The 19,696-nt window shown below is 43.8% G+C and overlaps 1 protein-coding gene across 6 annotated transcripts in view; it reads left to right on the forward strand.

Annotated features, from left to right (window-relative positions):
• The window catches only part of LOC143335271 (calmodulin-binding transcription activator 1-like), a 50,406-nt gene extending 32,816 nt beyond the window's left edge, over positions 1 to 17,590 (forward strand). For 2 of the 6 annotated variants that reach the window (XM_076754564.1, XM_076754573.1), the window contains 14 exons: positions 1,315 to 3,209; positions 4,360 to 4,486; positions 4,992 to 5,126; positions 9,402 to 9,550; positions 10,215 to 10,399; positions 10,479 to 10,557; positions 10,650 to 10,917; positions 11,094 to 11,626; positions 12,734 to 12,882; positions 12,991 to 13,237; positions 13,461 to 13,529; positions 13,912 to 14,231; positions 14,382 to 14,412; positions 14,873 to 17,079. In XM_076754564.1, coding sequence (XP_076610679.1) covers positions 1,315 to 3,209; positions 4,360 to 4,486; positions 4,992 to 5,126; positions 9,402 to 9,550; positions 10,215 to 10,399; positions 10,479 to 10,557; positions 10,650 to 10,917; positions 11,094 to 11,626; positions 12,734 to 12,882; positions 12,991 to 13,237; positions 13,461 to 13,529; positions 13,912 to 14,231; positions 14,382 to 14,412; positions 14,873 to 14,905 — 4,220 coding nt within the window. In that variant the 3' untranslated portion in view covers positions 14,906 to 17,079. Of the gene's footprint in view, positions 1 to 1,314; positions 3,210 to 4,359; positions 4,487 to 4,991; positions 5,127 to 9,401; positions 9,551 to 10,214; positions 10,400 to 10,478; positions 10,558 to 10,649; positions 10,918 to 11,093; positions 11,627 to 12,733; positions 12,883 to 12,990; positions 13,238 to 13,460; positions 13,530 to 13,911; positions 14,232 to 14,381; positions 14,413 to 14,872 lie in introns of all 6 variants that reach the window. The other 4 variants (XM_076754597.1, XM_076754601.1, XM_076754581.1 and 1 more) reach the window with 4 other exon arrangements.
• Positions 17,591 to 19,696: the final 2,106 nt, after the last annotated feature.

A 19,696-nucleotide genomic window follows, 5' to 3' on the forward strand; every position in this document is an offset into this window, starting at 1 on the left:
GGAAAGCAATGTAGTAAATCTAAAACGCAGATAATTTGGCTTGCTTGTAGACTTTGTAAACAACTTGGCAGCAGAATGGATCACAGTCTGGAGCTGTGCCAGTGCTTATCAGATGAGACAACAGGTGATTTCAGCAGTTCAGTGGAGATGATATGAAAATTTCTCTCTGCATCAAGAAAAAATATCTAATCTTGGCAGTGTTCATAATTTAGCACAACCATCTTATTGATATGTTGCTGAAGGTAAAGATAAATCGGTGAGCCAAAAAGCGATAACTGGACTTGCCAAAAGGTGTGTTCAGGCATTACCAGTTGTTTGTGTTTAAATTTTCATGAATGAAGATTTGGGATATCGTGGTCCTCTTGTCAACATGATAACAACACTTTGCAAAGTAGAGCTATATTTAAAGACAACACTGTGATTTAAAAGAGACATTCAGTACATGCGTGCCATTCAGCCAGCCTTTATATAGATTTCATTTTTTTTGTTTTTGATGGTTCCAACAGTCAGCACCATGCTGCCACCTAGAGGCAGATCCACATTTCACCCATGAAAGGGAGGGATAGAGGGAAGGAAGACAGAGGTGCCCGAAATATCCACCATGTATTATTCATAAATGAGCATCAGAGAGTAGATAACACACAAATACATGCAAATACACACACACTCTTACCTCATCTACACTCATCTTTTGATCTCGTTTGGAAGGGCAAATAAGGACAGCTGCCCAAAACTAAGTGGCTTGTTGACTTAAGTAGCACCTCACTTCTCATTCTCCCCACTGACTCATATTCCCTCTCGCTCTTCTACCTGCCCTAATTTGCTCACACAAAACAGCTTTGTGGTTTTTCCATTTCTAACGCTTCTCGCTCGATCACTGACTTGATCCTTCTGTGGCCATAGGAGGTTTTATGGGCATTAGGTGTCCGACACTTAAATTGTTTGGTATTTGCTATTCACTCTGAAAATGAATTGGCTAAATCCCCAAATGTAAATGAAGACATCTATTACGAGAAATACCCTCAAATGCTAGAACTTAAATGTCTTGCAAAAGAAGCATCTTTCACATATTTTCGTATAAGTTTTTGAACCAGCATCTCAAGCAGCATCTAAAGCACAATATTCATGATCACAGTTTTCAATGTACATTCCCAACACTGGAGGGTGCCATTACACACTGTCAGGTATGTGAGGTATGTGAGGTAACGCTACGTTATTACAAAGACTGGCATGAGCAAATGAAAGGACAGAAAATGAAGACAGCATACATTGTCTGAAATGCTGTTTCCTTTGTTTGAATGTCTCTTCTGTCAGGTGCTGGAAGCAGCCTGCATCAGAAATGTTCCAGTGTCAAGCAACGCATCATCTCATCCAAGCAGGAGTCAGGGGCAGCAGCAGGAGGTGGAGCTGCAGTGGGTACTGGCGTAGCGGCAGGCCAGAGAGCTGAGGAAGCAGATGGCACAGAGGTCCAGAACAGCGATGTGTCAGAGGGTCAGACAGAGCCCAGTCCTGGAGGGGCCAGGAGCAGGGCGGGTGGAGGAGAGAGGCGGAATGGCAGGATAACCAAACCCTCCCTACTCCCACAGAGCAGCATGGAAGTGTCCTCATCTACGTCCACCAACCAGGTGGAGGTTCCTGACACCACCCAGAGCTCCCCATTGTCAATCACCAGCGACATGGCTGACAGCCCCGCTCTCGCCATTGGGGCTGGCTTGTCACAGAGCACAGCTGTGTTCATGTCTGAGGTCACCACGCTGACTGGGGATTCGGTTTACTCTGCTGGCCACACCCACCTGCTGGCATCCACCCATGAGAACACCACCGCTGGCATCCTATTGGCTGTTGCCCCTGAAAACCAGAGGTTTGCGTCATTTCCTGGTGGTGTGGGCTTAGGGGAGGGAGGAGAGTTGGTTCTGTCCAGCTCTCTAGACTCTGGTGGAGGAGTCAGCCTTCCTGAGACCACCATGACTTTTGACCCTGATTGCTTCCTCAACAATCCCAAGCAGGGTCAGACGTATGGAGGGGGTGGAGGGAAGACTGAGGGGTGTAACGGTGATGATGGAGGACTCCACTGTTCCTCTAATGGCTTCGTCTACAACCCAGCCCTTGTCAACAACATCAAGACGGAAACTACTCCCCTGGAGCTGCCACTGGCCACTCAGAGCAGCTATGTGGGAGAAGGGACAGGCCTCAGCCCCAGCACCACCCTGGAGCAGATGGACTTCAGTGCTGTGATGTCATCAGCCTGTGTCCCAAGTCTGACCCAGCCTGCACACCACCCCTCCCCAAGCCTCTTCCTCCAGGCCTCCCCCCAGACAAGCCAGCCCTCCCAACTGCAGACCAATGGTACTGAGGCAACCCAGGAATCTGGTGAGGCCCAGGCTTACATAGGCCTGTCCACGGTGGCGACAGACTCTCCGGTCACCAATGGAGACCCGCATACTCACCTCCACCAAGGCAGCCCAGACCAGCAGGGCCTGTGTGGAAGGAACGGACAAGGAGCAACAGTGGGCTCTTTTCCTCTAACACCACAGGACACAACCGTCGAGCAGTCAGGCAGCCGGAGACATCGAGAGGCTGGGAGCTTAGACAAGGCTTCCGAGAACGGAGGGGAGTTACTACTCAAACCTGGGGATCCTCACGAGGCCTACTCGAGTGTTGACACAGAGCACTATCTGCAACCCACAGATGACAATGGAGGAGGAGAGGAGGGCGGGGGAGGTGGTGGTGGTGGTGGAGGAGGAGGAGGAGCAGGAGGAGGAGGAGGAGAAAATGAGATTCTCTGTAATGGTGTAAGCTTGTCAGGGACCAGCAGTTCAGTGGTGGCCAGTCCTCAGTCTATAGCTGCTGGGGCAAGCATCGAGGGGGCGCTCTACAGCTCTCCTCTTCCTCAGCAAGGTGGGGGGGTCTCAGCTACAACAGCTGGGGCAGGAGCTGCCATCAGTCTGGAAGGCTTTGAGGCTTCATTTGGGAGCCAGTTCTCTGATCTCATCAATGATTTCATCTCAGTTGAGGGGTCTGGAGGTGGGGTGGGGGCAGCTGTCACTGGGGTTCTCATGCCCCAGGAGGGGGCAGCAGGAGAGGAGCAGGGCACAGGACCAGGACATTTGCAGGGCTCGGAGGTGGAGCAGGGAGCTCTGGGACTACTCCAGGAGACTGGGAGGCTGTTTGGTGTGACAGACTACTCTCCAGAGTGGTCTTATCCAGAGGTTAGTAAACCCAGTGTGATTACATCCATTATTTATTCATCATTGTTCCCCACAGGAAAATCAGTCCTTCCACCACATGATTGACGGTACACGGCTTGCACTGTTGTTGAACGCTGAAATCACGCTCAGCACAATTTGTACTGAGACCACCAGCCTGGCTGTGTGGTCATTAAGGACACAGAATCTCTCAGACTCTGCTGATTGGATTTTGATGAAATTTCAATATTAGACTGATTCCCCAGGGTGGCTTCATTAATTTACCCATGTACCACTTCTAATATCCCAGACACCAGTTCTGTCACTGAATTATGATGAAACCTGTAGAAACACAGCATTTTACCACCATCATTTTCAAAAACACAGGGACTTGCCAAAGGTGGTTAATAGAGTGCAAAAATAATGTCAAAAAGAACTTTATCAACTAATCGCATCTCAAACGTGTGCACATATTCAGCTAATATTTTTCGGCAACTTTCTTCCACGATCATCAGTGTTACATCATAACTACACTTTTGAGTTTCTTGCAAAAACAACACAGTTTCCAAAGGCTCAAAGGATGATGGTATTATATTTAGAAATAACTAAAGAGAGGCACTACAAATACCAAAAACAAACCCAACCAAATGCTGGTAAATGGCTTCAAAAAATCATACATTTTTCATTACTGTATACTCTGACTCCATGACTCCAACATTTTTGGGGAACAATATGCTGTTTATGTATTATTTTTAGCTGCACTACAGAAAACACATGGCAGTGTCGTTCAGATGGTTCAAGCCACTTTGTTCCTCTTGGATGTAAGGAGCAGCACAGCCTCTAGGGGCTGCTACCAGGCCTTTTAGTCTCATAGATCGGTCATTAACAAAATAATAACCACTTTGTAAATGGGACAAGTTATAATATCTGTAGTCCACATTGTCTCTGAGGCTTTTAGTGACAAATGGAATCAGGATATTTGATAGAAAGACATTTACATGACAGTCTGTGTATGTATACACATGCTAGCACACTGACACACATAAATCAAACAGTACAGTCCTGTTTACATTCATTGTAGTATGCATGCAGTCTATACTTAGAAGCAGTTTCCTGTCAACAAAGGAGCCACACTGTGTGATATTAGACTGAGGCCTCTGTTTGTATGCCGCAGGGTGGAGTCAAGGTGCTCATCACAGGTCCGTGGTTGGAGTCGAGCAGTGAGTACAGCTGTCTCTTTGACCACATCAGTGTCCCCGCTGCCCTCATCCAGCCCGGGGTGCTGCGCTGCTACTGCCCAGGTAACACACCTGTGTATGCACACACTCTTGGACAACACACACTCCTTATCACTGTCTCATACATGGAAAAACACATTTTTTATTTTTAGATTTAAACCATACCCCAGGCATCACCTCACTAATCCCTATAATAAACAGTTTGGAGCACAAACAAAGACTCTAACGATGGTGGCTGCACACCCTTATCAACAGATGCATTGCATTTGAAACAAGAAGATAAGAACAATATAAAAAGAACATTGTCAGGAGAGACACTGTCTGGTCGGCACACAATGAACGCACTTCTGCTCAGAAATGTGTTTTGGGATGGTATAGAAACTGATACATGAGTCACATCCTGCTACATTAAGTGTGATCAGGGGAAAACTGCAAGGCAAATAGTCTCTTGCAGGCACATATGGATACAAGCAATACTAGACATTCATAATATACATATATATTGAAATATGATCTATCTCTGCACAGAGTTAGTCTCACTAATTCCTTTCCTCCTGTTTGTTTCCAGCCCATGACACGGGACTGGTGATGTTGCAGGTAGCCATGGGTGGTGAGGTCATCTCTTCCTCTGTGGTGTTTGAATACAAGGCGCGTGACCTTCCTGCCCTGCCATCGTCTCAGCATGACTGGCTGTCCCTTGACGGTGAGAGCATTTGTTTGTGTTTTTGAGCACACAGGGTTATACTTTTAGCATTATTTTTAACATACTGTATGTTTAAGGTCAAGCACTTGTCTGTCAGTTTACCCAGAAAAGTTAAATCCTGAATTATATTACAAAATATATCCTATTCTTATTCTTTCAGAATTTATTTTTACTTTTTTTATATCGTAGCCTTCTGTCATATCTGATCAGTTAAAACCTTTGAGAAACCTGTCAATGTGTGTGTGTGTCGTTGTGCTGTCCTGTCATGTTATGGGATGTTTTGTCTGCAGCCACAGATGTACTAACCAGTATGGTGTCATGGCTGTATGATATTTGGCTGAACTATGTTCCTCTGTGCCTTGGTGCAGCCAGTGTTTTTTTTTTTCTTGACACTCTCAGCCTACATGGAGTTTAATTCAAGAAGAAATTGGGGCGGCAGTGGCTTAGGTCACAGGGACTTGGCTTGGGGAGCAGTGCTCAGTTCAAGTCCAGCATGGACCAGTTGATACAAAGTGTGGGCTGGTAGCTGGCAAGGTGCCAGTTCAACCCCAGGGTGCTGCTGAGGTGTCTGTGAGCCAGGCTAACCACTCGGGTGGCTGTGCTGTGTGGCAGACCCATCGCTCTGGCATCTCTCCACATCAACTTCACGTGTACAGGCTTCTGTATGTGTGTAAGATTACAAAGTGAAAGTGCACCAGTAAATGTATTATTATTATAATTATTATTATTGTTATTATTATTATTATTATTATTATTATTATTATTATTATTATTATTATTATCTAAGTGCTTAGTTTTGACACCTGTTCTGTGAAAAAGTGTGAGTGTAGACTTGTACCTCTCATCTTCATTGTCCCCATTAATAAAGGCTTTATACTTTGTGTTGCTGGACTTGTTTAGGGAACAGTCATTTATTATGAAGTCCACTGTGAGTGCTTGCGTGTGGGAGAGAAATCCATTTAATCCATCAAATTATTTTGTTAGAGCTGTAAATGTTGTTCTTGTGAGATTCCAGTGACGCTGAATCAAATTAAAACATACTGTGAGATGTTAGAGGACAATTAAATGTTCTTTGAGTCAGCTCTGGGGGATTGGTTGCAAATATCTGCGCAGCACCAGGGGGGGGATTTGCTTCTGTGTGCAAATATATCTCCTGATGAAACTGCAGCTGGGAAACACGCGGGTCTCCTCAGCGAGGCATGTCCTGGGTTACTCTGTGTTCGCCCCCGTCTCTGCGTTGCGCAATGCGGCAATGCGGCTCTACAGTCACAGCAGGCTGGCTGTTTGCTGGAGTGAAGGGCAAGGACATCATTGGCACGATCGCGGTTCGCTTGACAGTCAAAATGTTGGGCACCGCTGTCAGTGGGCTGTGCAGCCTCATAGACGCTATATATAGGCTCTGCCTTTGACTTTCAGCGATGTTACGGAGTCCTGGATATGCGCCCTGGTTATTTTCGCTCTGGTTCTTTGTTTGGCCTCAAATGTGCATCAAAGCCTCATCGCCTGGCAAAAATAGAGCGATATAAATATGTGTCATCGCGACTTTATCACATGTCAGTGTTCCAGTTGAGTTTGTATGCGGTCCATTGTTGTTCCGATGACGACCGAGCCTCCCGCAGCTCCGAGTCTGGCGGGCCGATTTGAAGCGTGTCTGCTCTCCCAGACACAACGTGGAGACAGCGCTCTCTCTCTCTCTCTCTCTCTCTCTCTCTCTCTCTCTCTCTCTCTCTCTGCACATACAGTAGTTGTGTTTTGCTCGCTCGGAGTAGCAATGTATGAGTCGCACACTTCAAACTAACGGGGTTGAGCAGAAGCAGGAACAAAGAGCAGCAGATAGAGAGGCTCGCTGGTCGGGTTCGTAGCTGATTTGATTTTAAACTGATGGTAACTTCAAAACGCGCTCTTTGACTGGCGTTCAGGTCTGTCTGTTGTTTGTAGCTGGGTTAAGTTTTTTTTTTCCATGCTGCTGTCGATGGACATACGTGTGCCTGTTGTCTAAATTTTGACTTCATAGCTGTAAAGCCTTTAACTACTTTTGCATTTCACGTGTCAGTGTAAATATTTGCGGTACATGCGGTGGCCCAGCCTCTGTCGATTTCAGACAAAGAGACGGAAGAAATGCCACAAGTCCTCACGTTGTTTGCACGCTATGTTTGAACTGAAAGGCACGCAGAGCCTGCTTGATTTACGATGCAGACCTGATGCTTAGGAGCTTGTTTAGCCTCACTGGTCGACCTGTTCAGTTTCAGCACCATCAGGAGTGGACAGCGCCACTGGACTCCACAACAACAATGCTAATGTGGCTCTTGTAGAGGCCCAGATGATAATAACAGGCATGCCTGTTGGCACAGACATGTGGGCATGTTGTTGATTACCCAGAGCTTGAGTACCTATGTATTCTGTGTTTACATTTTTCATCTTTACTACTGAAAGCTTCTCTATAAGGACCCTGTGCCAAAAGTGTGTGTTTGTCTGATTAATCCTTTTCCCATTAAAGAACAGAATCTGTTCAAGTCAATAATATATGGAGAGCTGTTGATATGTATGTATCAGGGAAAAAAAAGATAAAATGCTGTTCAATGAAAATAGAAATGTCAAATAGAAAAACTTAAGAACTTAAATGCTGATTTGATTTGATTTAAATGAAATTTGATGAAATCCCGTTAATTATTATTACCTTTACAAACACAATCTTGTATAACTGGTCTGCTTCTTTTATTGGGTTTGCAATGCTATCATGTGTTATCAGAGTTTGATGATGTCACTTCGGACTGTGTAGTGGTTGGTCAGTGGTCAGAACATGTGCAGAGTCTTCATTTATTTGAGAAGAATCCATGGAAACAAAGCATTACCTGGAGGGAAACGCTTCAACAGGACATAAAAAGTGTCAGTCCAAAGCTGGTCAGCACAGGTACCCAGTACAACCACAAGTAATCTTCAAACAAACTTTGAGAAGCAGCTGAATTTGCATTACAGAGCAGGAAAATAAGTGATCCGTGATCCAAGGAGGTCCTGCCTTTACAGAAGTTGGAGAGTGTCACCAGAATACTTATGTTTTTTACTGGTCAATTATAATCCATTTACTTAATTAATACACTCAAAAACAATTTAGAAAATAATGTATTACATTTGTATTTAAATTATGTGGTTAAAAGATATAATTGCATGCTTTTGACAAAGGATAAATTCTTTAATTCTTTAATTAATTCCTAAAATTACTTTTAAAGGAGGAGTTTCCAGTGTTCCAGTGGCCTTTCTTGTATTCATGTTTATTCCTCCTAACAGCATCTAGACTCAAGTAGCATGTTTTGCAGATAGATAAATGAATAGTGAAATGGGAATGACATGAAAATGTTGGAAGCTTGTTTGAAGGTCATTTTACAAGCATATTTCAAATTCAGTCAGTTCACTGCTCAGTGGGATGGTGATTGAATGACCATTTCATCTCATTTAATTGCATAACTTTGTTTGTCAACATTCTAATGATATTTTAATGCATCTGTTAATTAAGTTATTAGAATTAAGCCCAAAAATATCCTCAAAGCAGATGTCAATCCCTGTGGTCCTCTCACTGATTCTTTTCCGTTTTAAAAACGTTGCATGTCTGTGAGCAATTCATGCTTGTTTTGTGACCAGAAATCTGCTGTACTTTCCCGGTTATGATGCGTGAGGACAGCTGTTTCTGATGTGTTTGGCAGCTGTAATAGTGGAGTGTTTTGCTTTGTATTCAAAGAAGCTGCATTTCCAGAGAACTCTGCTCCTCCTCTGACTGGCAGAGTGGAGAGGGAGGAGCCTGAGCCTTTGTGTCACTCTTATGGCTCCATTCCCTTTCAGCTCAGTTTGTGTGCTGCAGGCAGCAGAAAGAAAAATAGGAGTGAAATGAGAGGAGAGAAAAACAGAGAGACTGAGTGAGAGAGCAGCAGGTGGGATGACATAATGTGCACTGCAGCAGAACTGCAGCAGCACTGAAACAAAGGGTCACATTCACACACAGCCATGCAACAGACACACAAAACCCACATTTGTTGCTGGGCGTGTACTCTTTCACATATGCACACACACAGTTTACTTCTTTCCCAAGTTCACATTGTTGCTCAGGGGATTTATTGGGTTTCCTTCCTGATTTATTCTCCAGTATTGAGCCCCTCAAAGAAGGGCTTCTCTCTTTAAGCCTCTCTAAGTAGGATTTACTGAAACGTAATATTGATTTGCTTAAATGCAACAAACAAGTAGCCAATGCTTACAGCTCTATGTGGGCCACCTTCATTTCTGTAGACACGCAGTTCAGGATGTCCATCTTGGAGCGTCTGGAGCAGATGGAACAGAGGATGGCTGAGATAACCAATCAGAACCCCAGCTCAGAAACCATGGCAACCAAGGGCGGCGGAGTGGAAGGAGGAGGAGCCACTGATCAGCAGTCTCAAGTAAGGCAGAAAGAAGTGATTTAGTTTGGGTGGAATTTTCCTTTTCAGCTGTATTGTCTGAAATTGACCAGAACGGGTAAAAAGCAGGAAATAATACAGAAATTATCCAGAAAATTTTAATTAAAACAAGTCTTAAAACTGCTTTGAGTCATTGAGATTCAGTTTGAAGACTGCACGATGATGGTCTGATGGCTTAAACTCTGCAGTAGATCAGACCTTTTCATAACAATTTGGAGCTCAGACAGAAATACTCTAAAACTTTACATCAGTTTATTCAATGATTGTAAAACCAATACAACATCATGTAATCATAAGCAAAAGAACCACTCACTTCAGATTCATGGATATGTTGAAACCACTCTGGTATTTTCTGACATAGTCTTAAAAAAACTGATCCAGTAGTAACCTCACAAAGCAGACATTCACTGCATTGCTATTGTACCAGATGTCATTATATTGCAAAGGTCACACCCCTGAAAGTGTTAATTCAGCTTTAGCGTGTTAGAGCACACTAAGCCCTGGCTCTAAAGGAGTCAGAGGCTCTGTGATGTGAGAATGAGAGCCTATTTTGGTAATAATAAAAAAAAAACCTTTGTGATACCCTGAAAAGTTCAAGGGTTGTCGACAGAGAGTCACTCTGCCCTTTTTGTTTCCAATCTCTAAGATTTCTCCTGATCAGGGTTCATTCGAGGGCCGCGTGGTAGTGGTGTGTGAGAAGATGATGTCTCAGCCATGCTGGGCTTCATCCAATCAGCTCGTCCACAGTAAGAACTCCAGAGGAATGACCTTACTGCATCTGGCTGCAGCTCAGGGTTATGCGGGGCTCATTCAGACACTCATTCGCTGGCGGTGAGTGACACACAAACATGACACACCATTGTGAACACACAGACTGTGCCAGTTAATTTCACTTTTGTTGTCTCGGCAGCACAAAGCATGCTGACAGTATTGACCTCGAGCTGGAGGTGGATCCACTCAACGTAGACCACTTCTCCTGCACTCCACTGGTGAGTGGTCAATTTTTCTGAATGGTGTTTTGAGTGTATGCGTCTTTATTCCATGCCTGTGTGTCATCTGTGTTTTCCTTTGGCCTCTGCAGATGTGGGCATGTGCTCTGGGCCATACTGAGGCAGCATTGGTGCTTTACCAGTGGGACCCGAGAGCTCTGGCTATTCCTGATTCGCTGGGGCGCTTGCCACTCAACATTGCCCGATCCCGGGGCCACACTCGATTGGCTGAGCTCTTAGAGCAGCTGCAACAGACTCCTCAAGCTCAGGGCCAGCCTGCTGACACTTGGATGGACAGGTGGAGAGGAGAGTCACAGACCAGTGCAATAGGCAACAACCCTGCCCCAAACCCTAACTCAGGTAGGAAAGCCCACTGTTCTGTAATCATCAGTTATTTCAAGGTGAGAGTGGGGAATATATGATTTTTGTGCTTGCTGTGAACAAACCCTCGAATGAGGGAGCATATCACATGTAATAGGAGTTGATATTGTAATTATCAGATCTGCTCTTATTTTCCACAATCTTTGTTTTCCCAGAGCTGAGGAGAGCCAGGGCAGAGAGCCAGCCAGACAACCAGAACCAGAGCTGGAGCCAAACAGGACACAGAGCCCAACAGGGAACACAGGGAGAACAGGGAGGCCCACCTCCAGCCAAGAGACTCAAACCCAACCCAGACGCCCAGCAACAGCTAGCTAACTCAACTCCTGGCACCAACACCCTCAACTCCCTCCTCAACTCATCCCCAAGTCCTAACCCTCAACGCTCTCTCCCCCCAAACACTCTACAAACTCAACCCTCCAACCTCAGCTGTCAGAACGCACCTCCTGCCAGCTCCAGCCCTAACCGGCTTCAGCTCCCCAACGCTCCATTCTCCCACCTGCAGGCCAGGATAGGGAGGTCTGGAGGGGGCACCAGGTGGAGTCTGAGGCAGACTCTGGGGCAGCGTAGCATAGCCAGGAGGATTTTAGGAAAAGAGCGACTGGCCATTCACCTGCGCCGAAGGGTTCTGTCTGACAGGGGAGAGGAGACAGAGCTGCTGACCTATCAGGATAACACAGAGGACTTGCAGGTAGGGGGGGGCGATTGTTAGGGACAGTTGTGATCTTGTTCCTCAACCAAAACTGAACTTTTTGTCCTGTATGTGATGGGCAGTGTATACAGCTTGCTTGCATGCGTGCCATGTTTGTGATAAAATACATGAAACAATACATTAAAAAATCTATGAAAACAACTCTTCCAAAACTTTGACCCTCAGTGTGAATAAGGGAAAACTCCCATGAAAACCTCCTTAGGTTAAAAAAAGATACAAAACCTCAGGAAGGGCCCAAGATGGGTAAGATTAAGAAACTTCAACAAAAACCAGATAAACAGATAATGGATGAAGATCAGGATTTTACATGATATAATCTACTCAGACTTTGTCTACATTGAATTTGCCATCATAAGAAGGGCACCTGGCACAGCCATCAATACTGTCTTCACTCACTCACTCACTCACTCACTCACTCACTCACTCACTCCCACACAAGCAGACACACACCAGTACCAATGATCAAGTGCACTTACATGGAAGGGAAAAAAACAAGAACCTAGAACTTACATTAAAGGAAAATATTCACTCTTAGTATGTATATTACACTGAACTTGGCCAAATGATGAAAAAGATAAAAAGATTTTAGTTTAGATTTAGATGATAATTCGACTTTACTGTGGCTGTGTGCTCTATGATGCAACGAAGAAGCCATTTAACTGTTATAAGTACCCCAATGTCACATCTAGCATGTCAAGGGTGCTCATGAAGAGAGGATACAAGATGTTTTAGGTGATCAGAGTTTGTTGTTGTGGTCCAAACTCTGGCCAAACACTCATATGAGCTAAACATGTTTAATGTGTGCATACAGGGTGAACCACAGAGCTAAAACATCAACAAAATCAACAGATGAGGATAATACAAAGGTGCAAGTTCTGTGCAGGAAATTAATTCATTTCTGACGTTCCCACCTATGGGTATAAAAATGAAAGCAGTTGTCCCCTTAAACAACTAAGTACACTAAGTACATAGAGTTGCGTCTCATCAGCATAGGCATGGAAATAAATGCCAAAATTAAAGATATTTTTTCATTTTAAGGGCAAGAGGTATTGTAAATGTGTAAGTAACACCTGCACTGTCTTGTAGATGGATATTACGATGCTAGCTGATCACATCATGGAGGCTTCGACTGGTAGGCTTAAGCAAGAGGCTATGGAGACTGAAACAGACTCTGGGAAGGTGGCGATCAGCAGTGATGTCAGATTACTGTCTGGTTATCTCGGTGAAGTGGAGAGGTGAGTCAGAGGATTCCTGAGTTCACTGCATTTACTTCACCTAACTCATCAAATAGCATAAATATTCTTTACTATAAAACTTCTTCTCTGCTTTCTGCTGTTCTCCAGGTATCTGAACTCCAAGACCCAGACTCCTAGCCCCAAACCAAACTCTCTCTCAGGGCCTGAGGATCAGCAGAGTCCTCAAGCTAAGCAAGCCCTGTCCTCCCCCGTTGACTGGAGCTCCTTCCTCTGTGCAGCTATGAAAGAGGAGAGGTTGAAAACTGACTCCTCCTATCTAGCCATGACTGAGGCAGAACAGGGAGAGCTGTATGAGACCATCAGGCATGCCCTGCACTCCCTCAGAAAACACAAGGTACGCATGGCCTCCACTCCTCTGAAAAATGCAAAGTTTGCCAGAGAGATTGTAGAATAATCTGATGCATTTTGTCACCATTTTTAAGACCTGGTTCTGGCATTTGTTCAAATTCCCTTCCTCATGATTTCTCTCTGTCACAAATCACAATCTCTTGAAAAAGCTTAAGACGACCATGAACCATTGAACATAGATGTTTATACAAACTGGTCACTCCCCTCAGGGTCCCATTCAGGAACAACGCAAAGAGATTGCTGCAGTGATTCAGCGCTGCTATAAGAGATACAAGCAGGTAAGAGTTAGTCACACAACCCGCTGCTTGTTATTATGTCAAGTCAAACACTGAGTTAGACACCCAAAAATAATAGCATCAATTTCATGAATTTGGGCTAAAATTACGTAGAGTATTTGGGTTTTCATATGCAAACATTTTTTATTAACATGCTTTGAAAGGATGCAAACATATCTGGTTTAGGTTCGGATTGTCTGCTCAATCACATGATGGAGATTCACTGGAGAAATGCAAAAAGATTTATCATACATTGAGTAAACTAATTTGACATTTAGACAGGTATGTCTAATGTTGTCTCAGGGTTTTGTTTTTATCTTGCGCATGACAAAGGTGCATATCTTGTGATGGAAGATTAACTACACGCTGCTGTCTTCTCTCTCAGTATGCACTTTATAAGAGGATGACCCTGGCAGCCATCCTGATCCAGAGTCGTTTCCGGAGTTTCCATGAGCAGAGGAAGTTCCAACAAAGTCGTAGAGCAGCAGTCCTCATCCAGCAATACTACCGCTCCTATAGACACTCCCTCAGGTACTTCACTCACACACATACACACACACACACACACACACACACACACAAAGAGCATAATTATGTAAGCATTTTTTCTTACTTCTCTGTCTTCGCCTACAGCAGCCTCCTAACGAAAAAACAGAACCAGGCTGCTCGCAAGATCCTGAGGTTCCTGCTCCGATGCCGCCACAGGTGAGGCATAAAACTCTTCACATACTCCTCCACACGCACCCAAGGACACACAACCATACACATTACCCACACACACTTATAGCCCACTGACCCATGTCCCCTCAGTACATTGGTGCTAATAGTTGGTGTTGTTTTACTGTTCCTGTGAAGCCCCTTGATGGACCATAGGCCTCTGAAACGGGTGAGTCTTCTCTCTCTCTCTTCTCTCTCTCCCTCTTTCCTGGTGGCTGATGCCTGTTTGCATGTCAGCAGAGGGAGGGGGAGAGGAGATCCTGGATTATCATCCTTCCCCCCCTCTCTCTCTGTCTCTCTCTCTATCTATCTCTCTCTCTCTCTCTCTATCTCCCTCTCTCTCTCTCTCTCTCTCTCTCTCTCTCTCTCTCTCTCTCTCTCTCTCTCCGAGGATTGCTGAATGATGTCAGTACTTCTGCATGATTGACAGATAGATAGAGGAGCGATTCTTGCATATGGTCTTCACGGGGGCATGTTCTGACTGACATCGCTAGGGGACTTTGAGTGTCTTGCTTGGCCTGCCAGTCTCTTTTTTTGTGCCACACACACACACACACACACACACATAGACATACACACACAAAACCCTCTCTGAGTGTGTCTCTAATGTGTGTCTGGTTTTTCTCCAGGGCCAGAGAGCAGAGAAAGGCCAGGGGTCCTGAGAGCCCACCGCCAGGCCCCACACACAGCCCCCTCAGCCTGTGAGCAATCTATATACCCTCCCCTCCCTCCATCTTCTCCTTTTTCCTTTCATCCATCATCCCAAAAACTCCTTCCCTTTGCCATTCCCCAGCCCTTCTCCTGCCCTTTACTTTCCGTTCCTCCCTCCTTCTCTCTCACCCTCTCTCCCCTCTTATCTCAAGAGGGAAAAAAACTCTTCCCAGACAGACTGAGGACAGGATAGGTGTCCATCATGGCAGCTCAGACAGACAGACTGCTGGGTAGAGCCCAGGGACCTGGCTCTGCCCACAGCACTGATCCTCCTCCACAGTTTCACTGGGAGGCCATCACATTAACCTCATGGCATTCTTTGCACTCTTCATGGGTATGTTTCTTTGCAAGAGCAAGTCGACGAGTCAGACGAGAGGACGCGAGGAAGCGCCTGACATCCCGCTGTTCGTGGCAGCGGCTGGATGTGCTGAAAGGCTCCGGTGATGAACAGCTGGCTCAAGATAAAGGCTACTTTGACATGCAGAAAATACACAAAACCTTTTGCGTTTTGTATCCAAGCAGCGATCCATGAAAGAATAAGAAAACATAAACCAAAAAACTCACTTCTATGTTGCATTTGCATGCAAGGTTTCTTCGCTTATTCCTCCTCTCCATCATCCCGACAAGCTATAGTGGCAAATCATTCAGCTGTTTCAGTATATCACAATACCACCACCCACTCTTGACTCACAGGCTTACAAACCTATTAATCAGTCACCCGATCAAAAGGGGAGGAACTGCACTTGAATGTAAGAGGGGCATTGTTAGATAAGGGTTGGGGTCTGAATAACGATGTCTTAATTTGTTACATGGACTTTGTATGGAGTCGTTCTCAGAGGCAGCACTTTGCTCGCCTGACGTGGTGTGTCCGTGTTTGTTCAATTCAATGCATGTGTTTGAGCTACAAGCTCCTGCATGCTTGCCAAACTGCTTTAGTGTTGTTTCTTTTGTATTTCTATGTGTAGTTGTGTCTCACTTACGTCCTCATCAACTTATCCTTGCCCTGTGTAATGTGAACTGTGTAAGGACAAATGACTTATTTTGGGTGCTTTTTTTACTCTATTTATTTAAGGGTCTAATTATTTATTTAATTGGCTCAAGAGTGGTTTAGCTTGAGACTGGTTTTCCCCCCTTGTGTGGTAAAATATGACATGTTCCAATGGTTAAATGTCTCTGTTAGTTTGTTCTTTGCGTGAACCTCTAAATCCTAACTGTGGTTTTGAGGAGAGAGTCACATACCATTGCCTTGACTTCTTCTTGACTCTGAGAGGTCTCTATGCTTGCTCTGTACAGGACATGGGTCCTATACCTGCCCCTATACAGGGCATTGGTCCCCATATTAGCCCATACGGGTGATCAAATCCATATTTTGGACTATTGCATATTCCTGTATATAAACTGACGAGGTAAGGGGATACGAGGACCCTGAAACTTTTTCATAAGAGGACTGTATTTAAGATTATAAATTATTTTACTCCCATAATGAGAACTTAAGACAGAGACCTGGGTACACAGGATGGCTGTATTGCTTGTAAATAATGTAGATATTACAAACGGAGTAATGTGCATGAGATTTAAGACAAAGAAACAGCAAAAAGAACATGTTAGTGGCTATGGACTGTGAGAGGATTTTAACTGCTTCACTTTAAGAGTATCCAGTATAAGTGTTACTGAAAAGAACATTTTGTTAAAGCATGCAACAGAAAAATCTAATGTTAGAATTATAGGTGGGAAAACAACGTTAGCTGAAACAATGATCTTTCAGAACAAAACATTTACACTTTGTGCTTTTGTTTCTTGGCTAGCAAAAATTAAACCCTTTTTGCCAGTAGTGCCAATTACTATGAATGCTATTTTGCCTAACAATATGTTATGTTGGGGAAACCAACACCCAAAAGATATCAGTAAGATCCACAGAGGCAACACACACAGACAATAAACAGTAGAAGAGATCTAGTTCTAGCTCAACCGTAGACCTCCTACATGTTCTGAGGTTTGTCTAAGGCAGACTTAGGTGTAGATGATGATGATGATGGTGATTATGCAAGTATGAAAATGATGCTAATGGTGATGAAGATGATGATGATGATGGTCATTTTAATATGAATGCAATGAATGATGATCCAAAAAAAAAAAAAAAGGGAAGAGGGCGCTACATTCTTTACAATGTGGTTGTGCTTCAGCAACATACTAGCTTTTATTAAGACCATTAATCACACCTACAGCAAATCCAGCCTGGCCTCCAGTCAAAGCTTTCCATCTTCAGACAGAATGTCTCCTCCCCACTTTTTACATGTCATTTGATTAATTTTCCTCCTCTCCTCATTGTCACTGCCATTGCTGTTACTTGTACTTTAGACTTCTGGAAAGCTCTGTTTAGAAAGTGCCTGCTCAATAACAGAAAAGTGCAAGCTAATATCAGGAAATATCTACTGTATGTCCTCCAAAAGGTTGCCAGTTACCTGTTTATTTTCCTAAATTGTGTGTTAAAAATGAACTTGACAGTGTTACACTTGATCCGAGTTAAGTTAAAAGCTCTAATTTGTCAGTGGTGTGAATGGATGCTCATGGCCTGATTGATGCTGTGTGTTGCTTTATGAGACAAACCAGTAATTACAGTATCACTTAATGCCCCACTTGTGTGTCAGTTTTGCAGTATTAGAAGAAGAGAACCATAGAATCCAGCATCTGTGTATGAAAGGCACTGTCAACGAGTCTATTCGACGTCCCACTGTCGCTGCTGGGAGGAAGATGTGTTTTCCTTGCATGGACTCACTTTGTCTGTCTTTCCTCAAAAACCTTCTTGCAGCATTTAAACGAAAGCAACAGTTTTCCAGAGGACAAAATAGCTGTCACACTGATACCTTTTTTCATACTTTCTTTCTTTGTCTCTCTCTTCCACTCAAACAAGCAAACACATACATACGCAAATGTACACATCCGACACACACACACACACAAACAATGCCGCACTCTTTCTCTCTGTGCTTATGTCTTTGGGAACAATTAAATCTCTCCCTTAGATTTTACTCAGGGTTGAAGAACAGGGAGATGGTGTGTGGAGTGTAATGATCGCTGCAAAGCTGTACCACTACTGGTGTCTGTGTACATTTGTGTGTGCATATGTATGTGTACGTGTGTGTATGTTAGGGATACTCCAGTTGTTCGTTCACTAATCAGTATCAACAAATTTCTATTGAAATCATGTTCTTGATTGACGCGCTCCCTCTGATATTCCACTCCCGTGTTGTGAAGCAGCAGATGTGACCCGTTTCCTTCATCCAAGCCGTGTTTGCGTCACTTTTTCTACGAGGAAAAAAAAAATCTGCAAATCCCGTATTTTATAGGATTTTGTTTGAATATAAACTAAATTCAAAGCAAGTAATATTTCTATTTCTACATTTGCTCTTGTCTTAAACGCACAAGATTCTTAAATAATGCAAAAATAGGTAACGGCCACGAGTCACTTCAATTTTCTTAATTTGAAAAAGAAAAAAAGTTGTAAGAGATATCATATTGAAAGATTTACAATTGGAAGATCTCTATTATGTGTGTTTCACATGTTTTCTGAATTTCCATCACACTGAGAGACAGCCACGGTCAGGACAGCGCTGTCAGGAGCATTCATGTTACGGTATCACTTGAACCTCCTCTTAAAACTGCCCCTCCTCTCACATCAGCACAACTAAAGTCACAAGGAACACTGCTTTGGACTCCTTTATATATTGTATGCACACACAGACAAATACACACACACACAAACACACGCCAACAGCCAAATGCTTGCGCTTATCAACACACACACACACACACACGAAACTAGACACACAGATTGCAGAAAATCCATCAATATGTTCATATTTTTGGAGAGGATGGTGACTGTAAAAAAAAAAAAACAAGTGTAGAGTAGAAAAAGTAAAAAAAAAAAAATAATGAAATATTGCCATAGTAGACAGCTGGTAGACATGCGCAGAGATGGCCTCTGTTCTCATGAGTCCGCCTAGAAATGAATGGTATAACCTTTCAGGCCTTGTTTTGAGAGGGCGTGGCCAAACACCACATTGCATGCTAGAATGGTAGACCCTTATAGATAATCTATGGCTAGACCTCTCCTTGCCTTCCTCTTCTTTCACCCCGTCTTCCCTCCCTCTCTCTCTCTCTCTCTCTCTCTCTCCCTCTCTCTCTCTCTCTCTCTCTCTCTCTCTCTCTCTCTCTCTCTCTCTCTCATCTCCCGCTGTATTCCCACCTTGCCTGCTGTTGTGTTCTCCATGCCTATCTCAGTCTTTCATTCCTCTTTTTTTTTGTAGCCTAGTTTTTACTTTGTTTTACAAAATGTGCATGCACAAGCATCACTAAATTGTTGATGTTTTTAAAAGAATATTTTGTTGCTGAGGCCATGCAAAGTGTTTTGAATATTGCCCTTATATGTGGAAAATGTCTTCTGAATGCTTTACATAATTTCTGCTGTAAAATGAAATCAGAATAAAAAGAAAATTTGCACTTTAACTTATTATTATTATTATTTTTGCCTGATATTTATTTCTTCCGTGGTAATCTGTCTTGTTCAATGTGCCACAAGCCCTTTTTTTTTTTAATCAAATATTTGGGGTCTTAATCAAAGTGAAAGTGGAGAAGCATCAGTGGTAGTTTGGCATGTTTGCTCATTTGGATTATACTCAAATACAGTTAAATTCTTGCAACCAAAGCATTGGCTTCAAAAGTCAGGCTAATGTGCTGTTATC

Source organism: Chaetodon auriga, chromosome 2 (genome assembly GCF_051107435.1).
Source record: "Chaetodon auriga isolate fChaAug3 chromosome 2, fChaAug3.hap1, whole genome shotgun sequence".
NCBI classification, from domain to species: Eukaryota; Metazoa; Chordata; class Actinopteri; order Chaetodontiformes; family Chaetodontidae; genus Chaetodon; species Chaetodon auriga.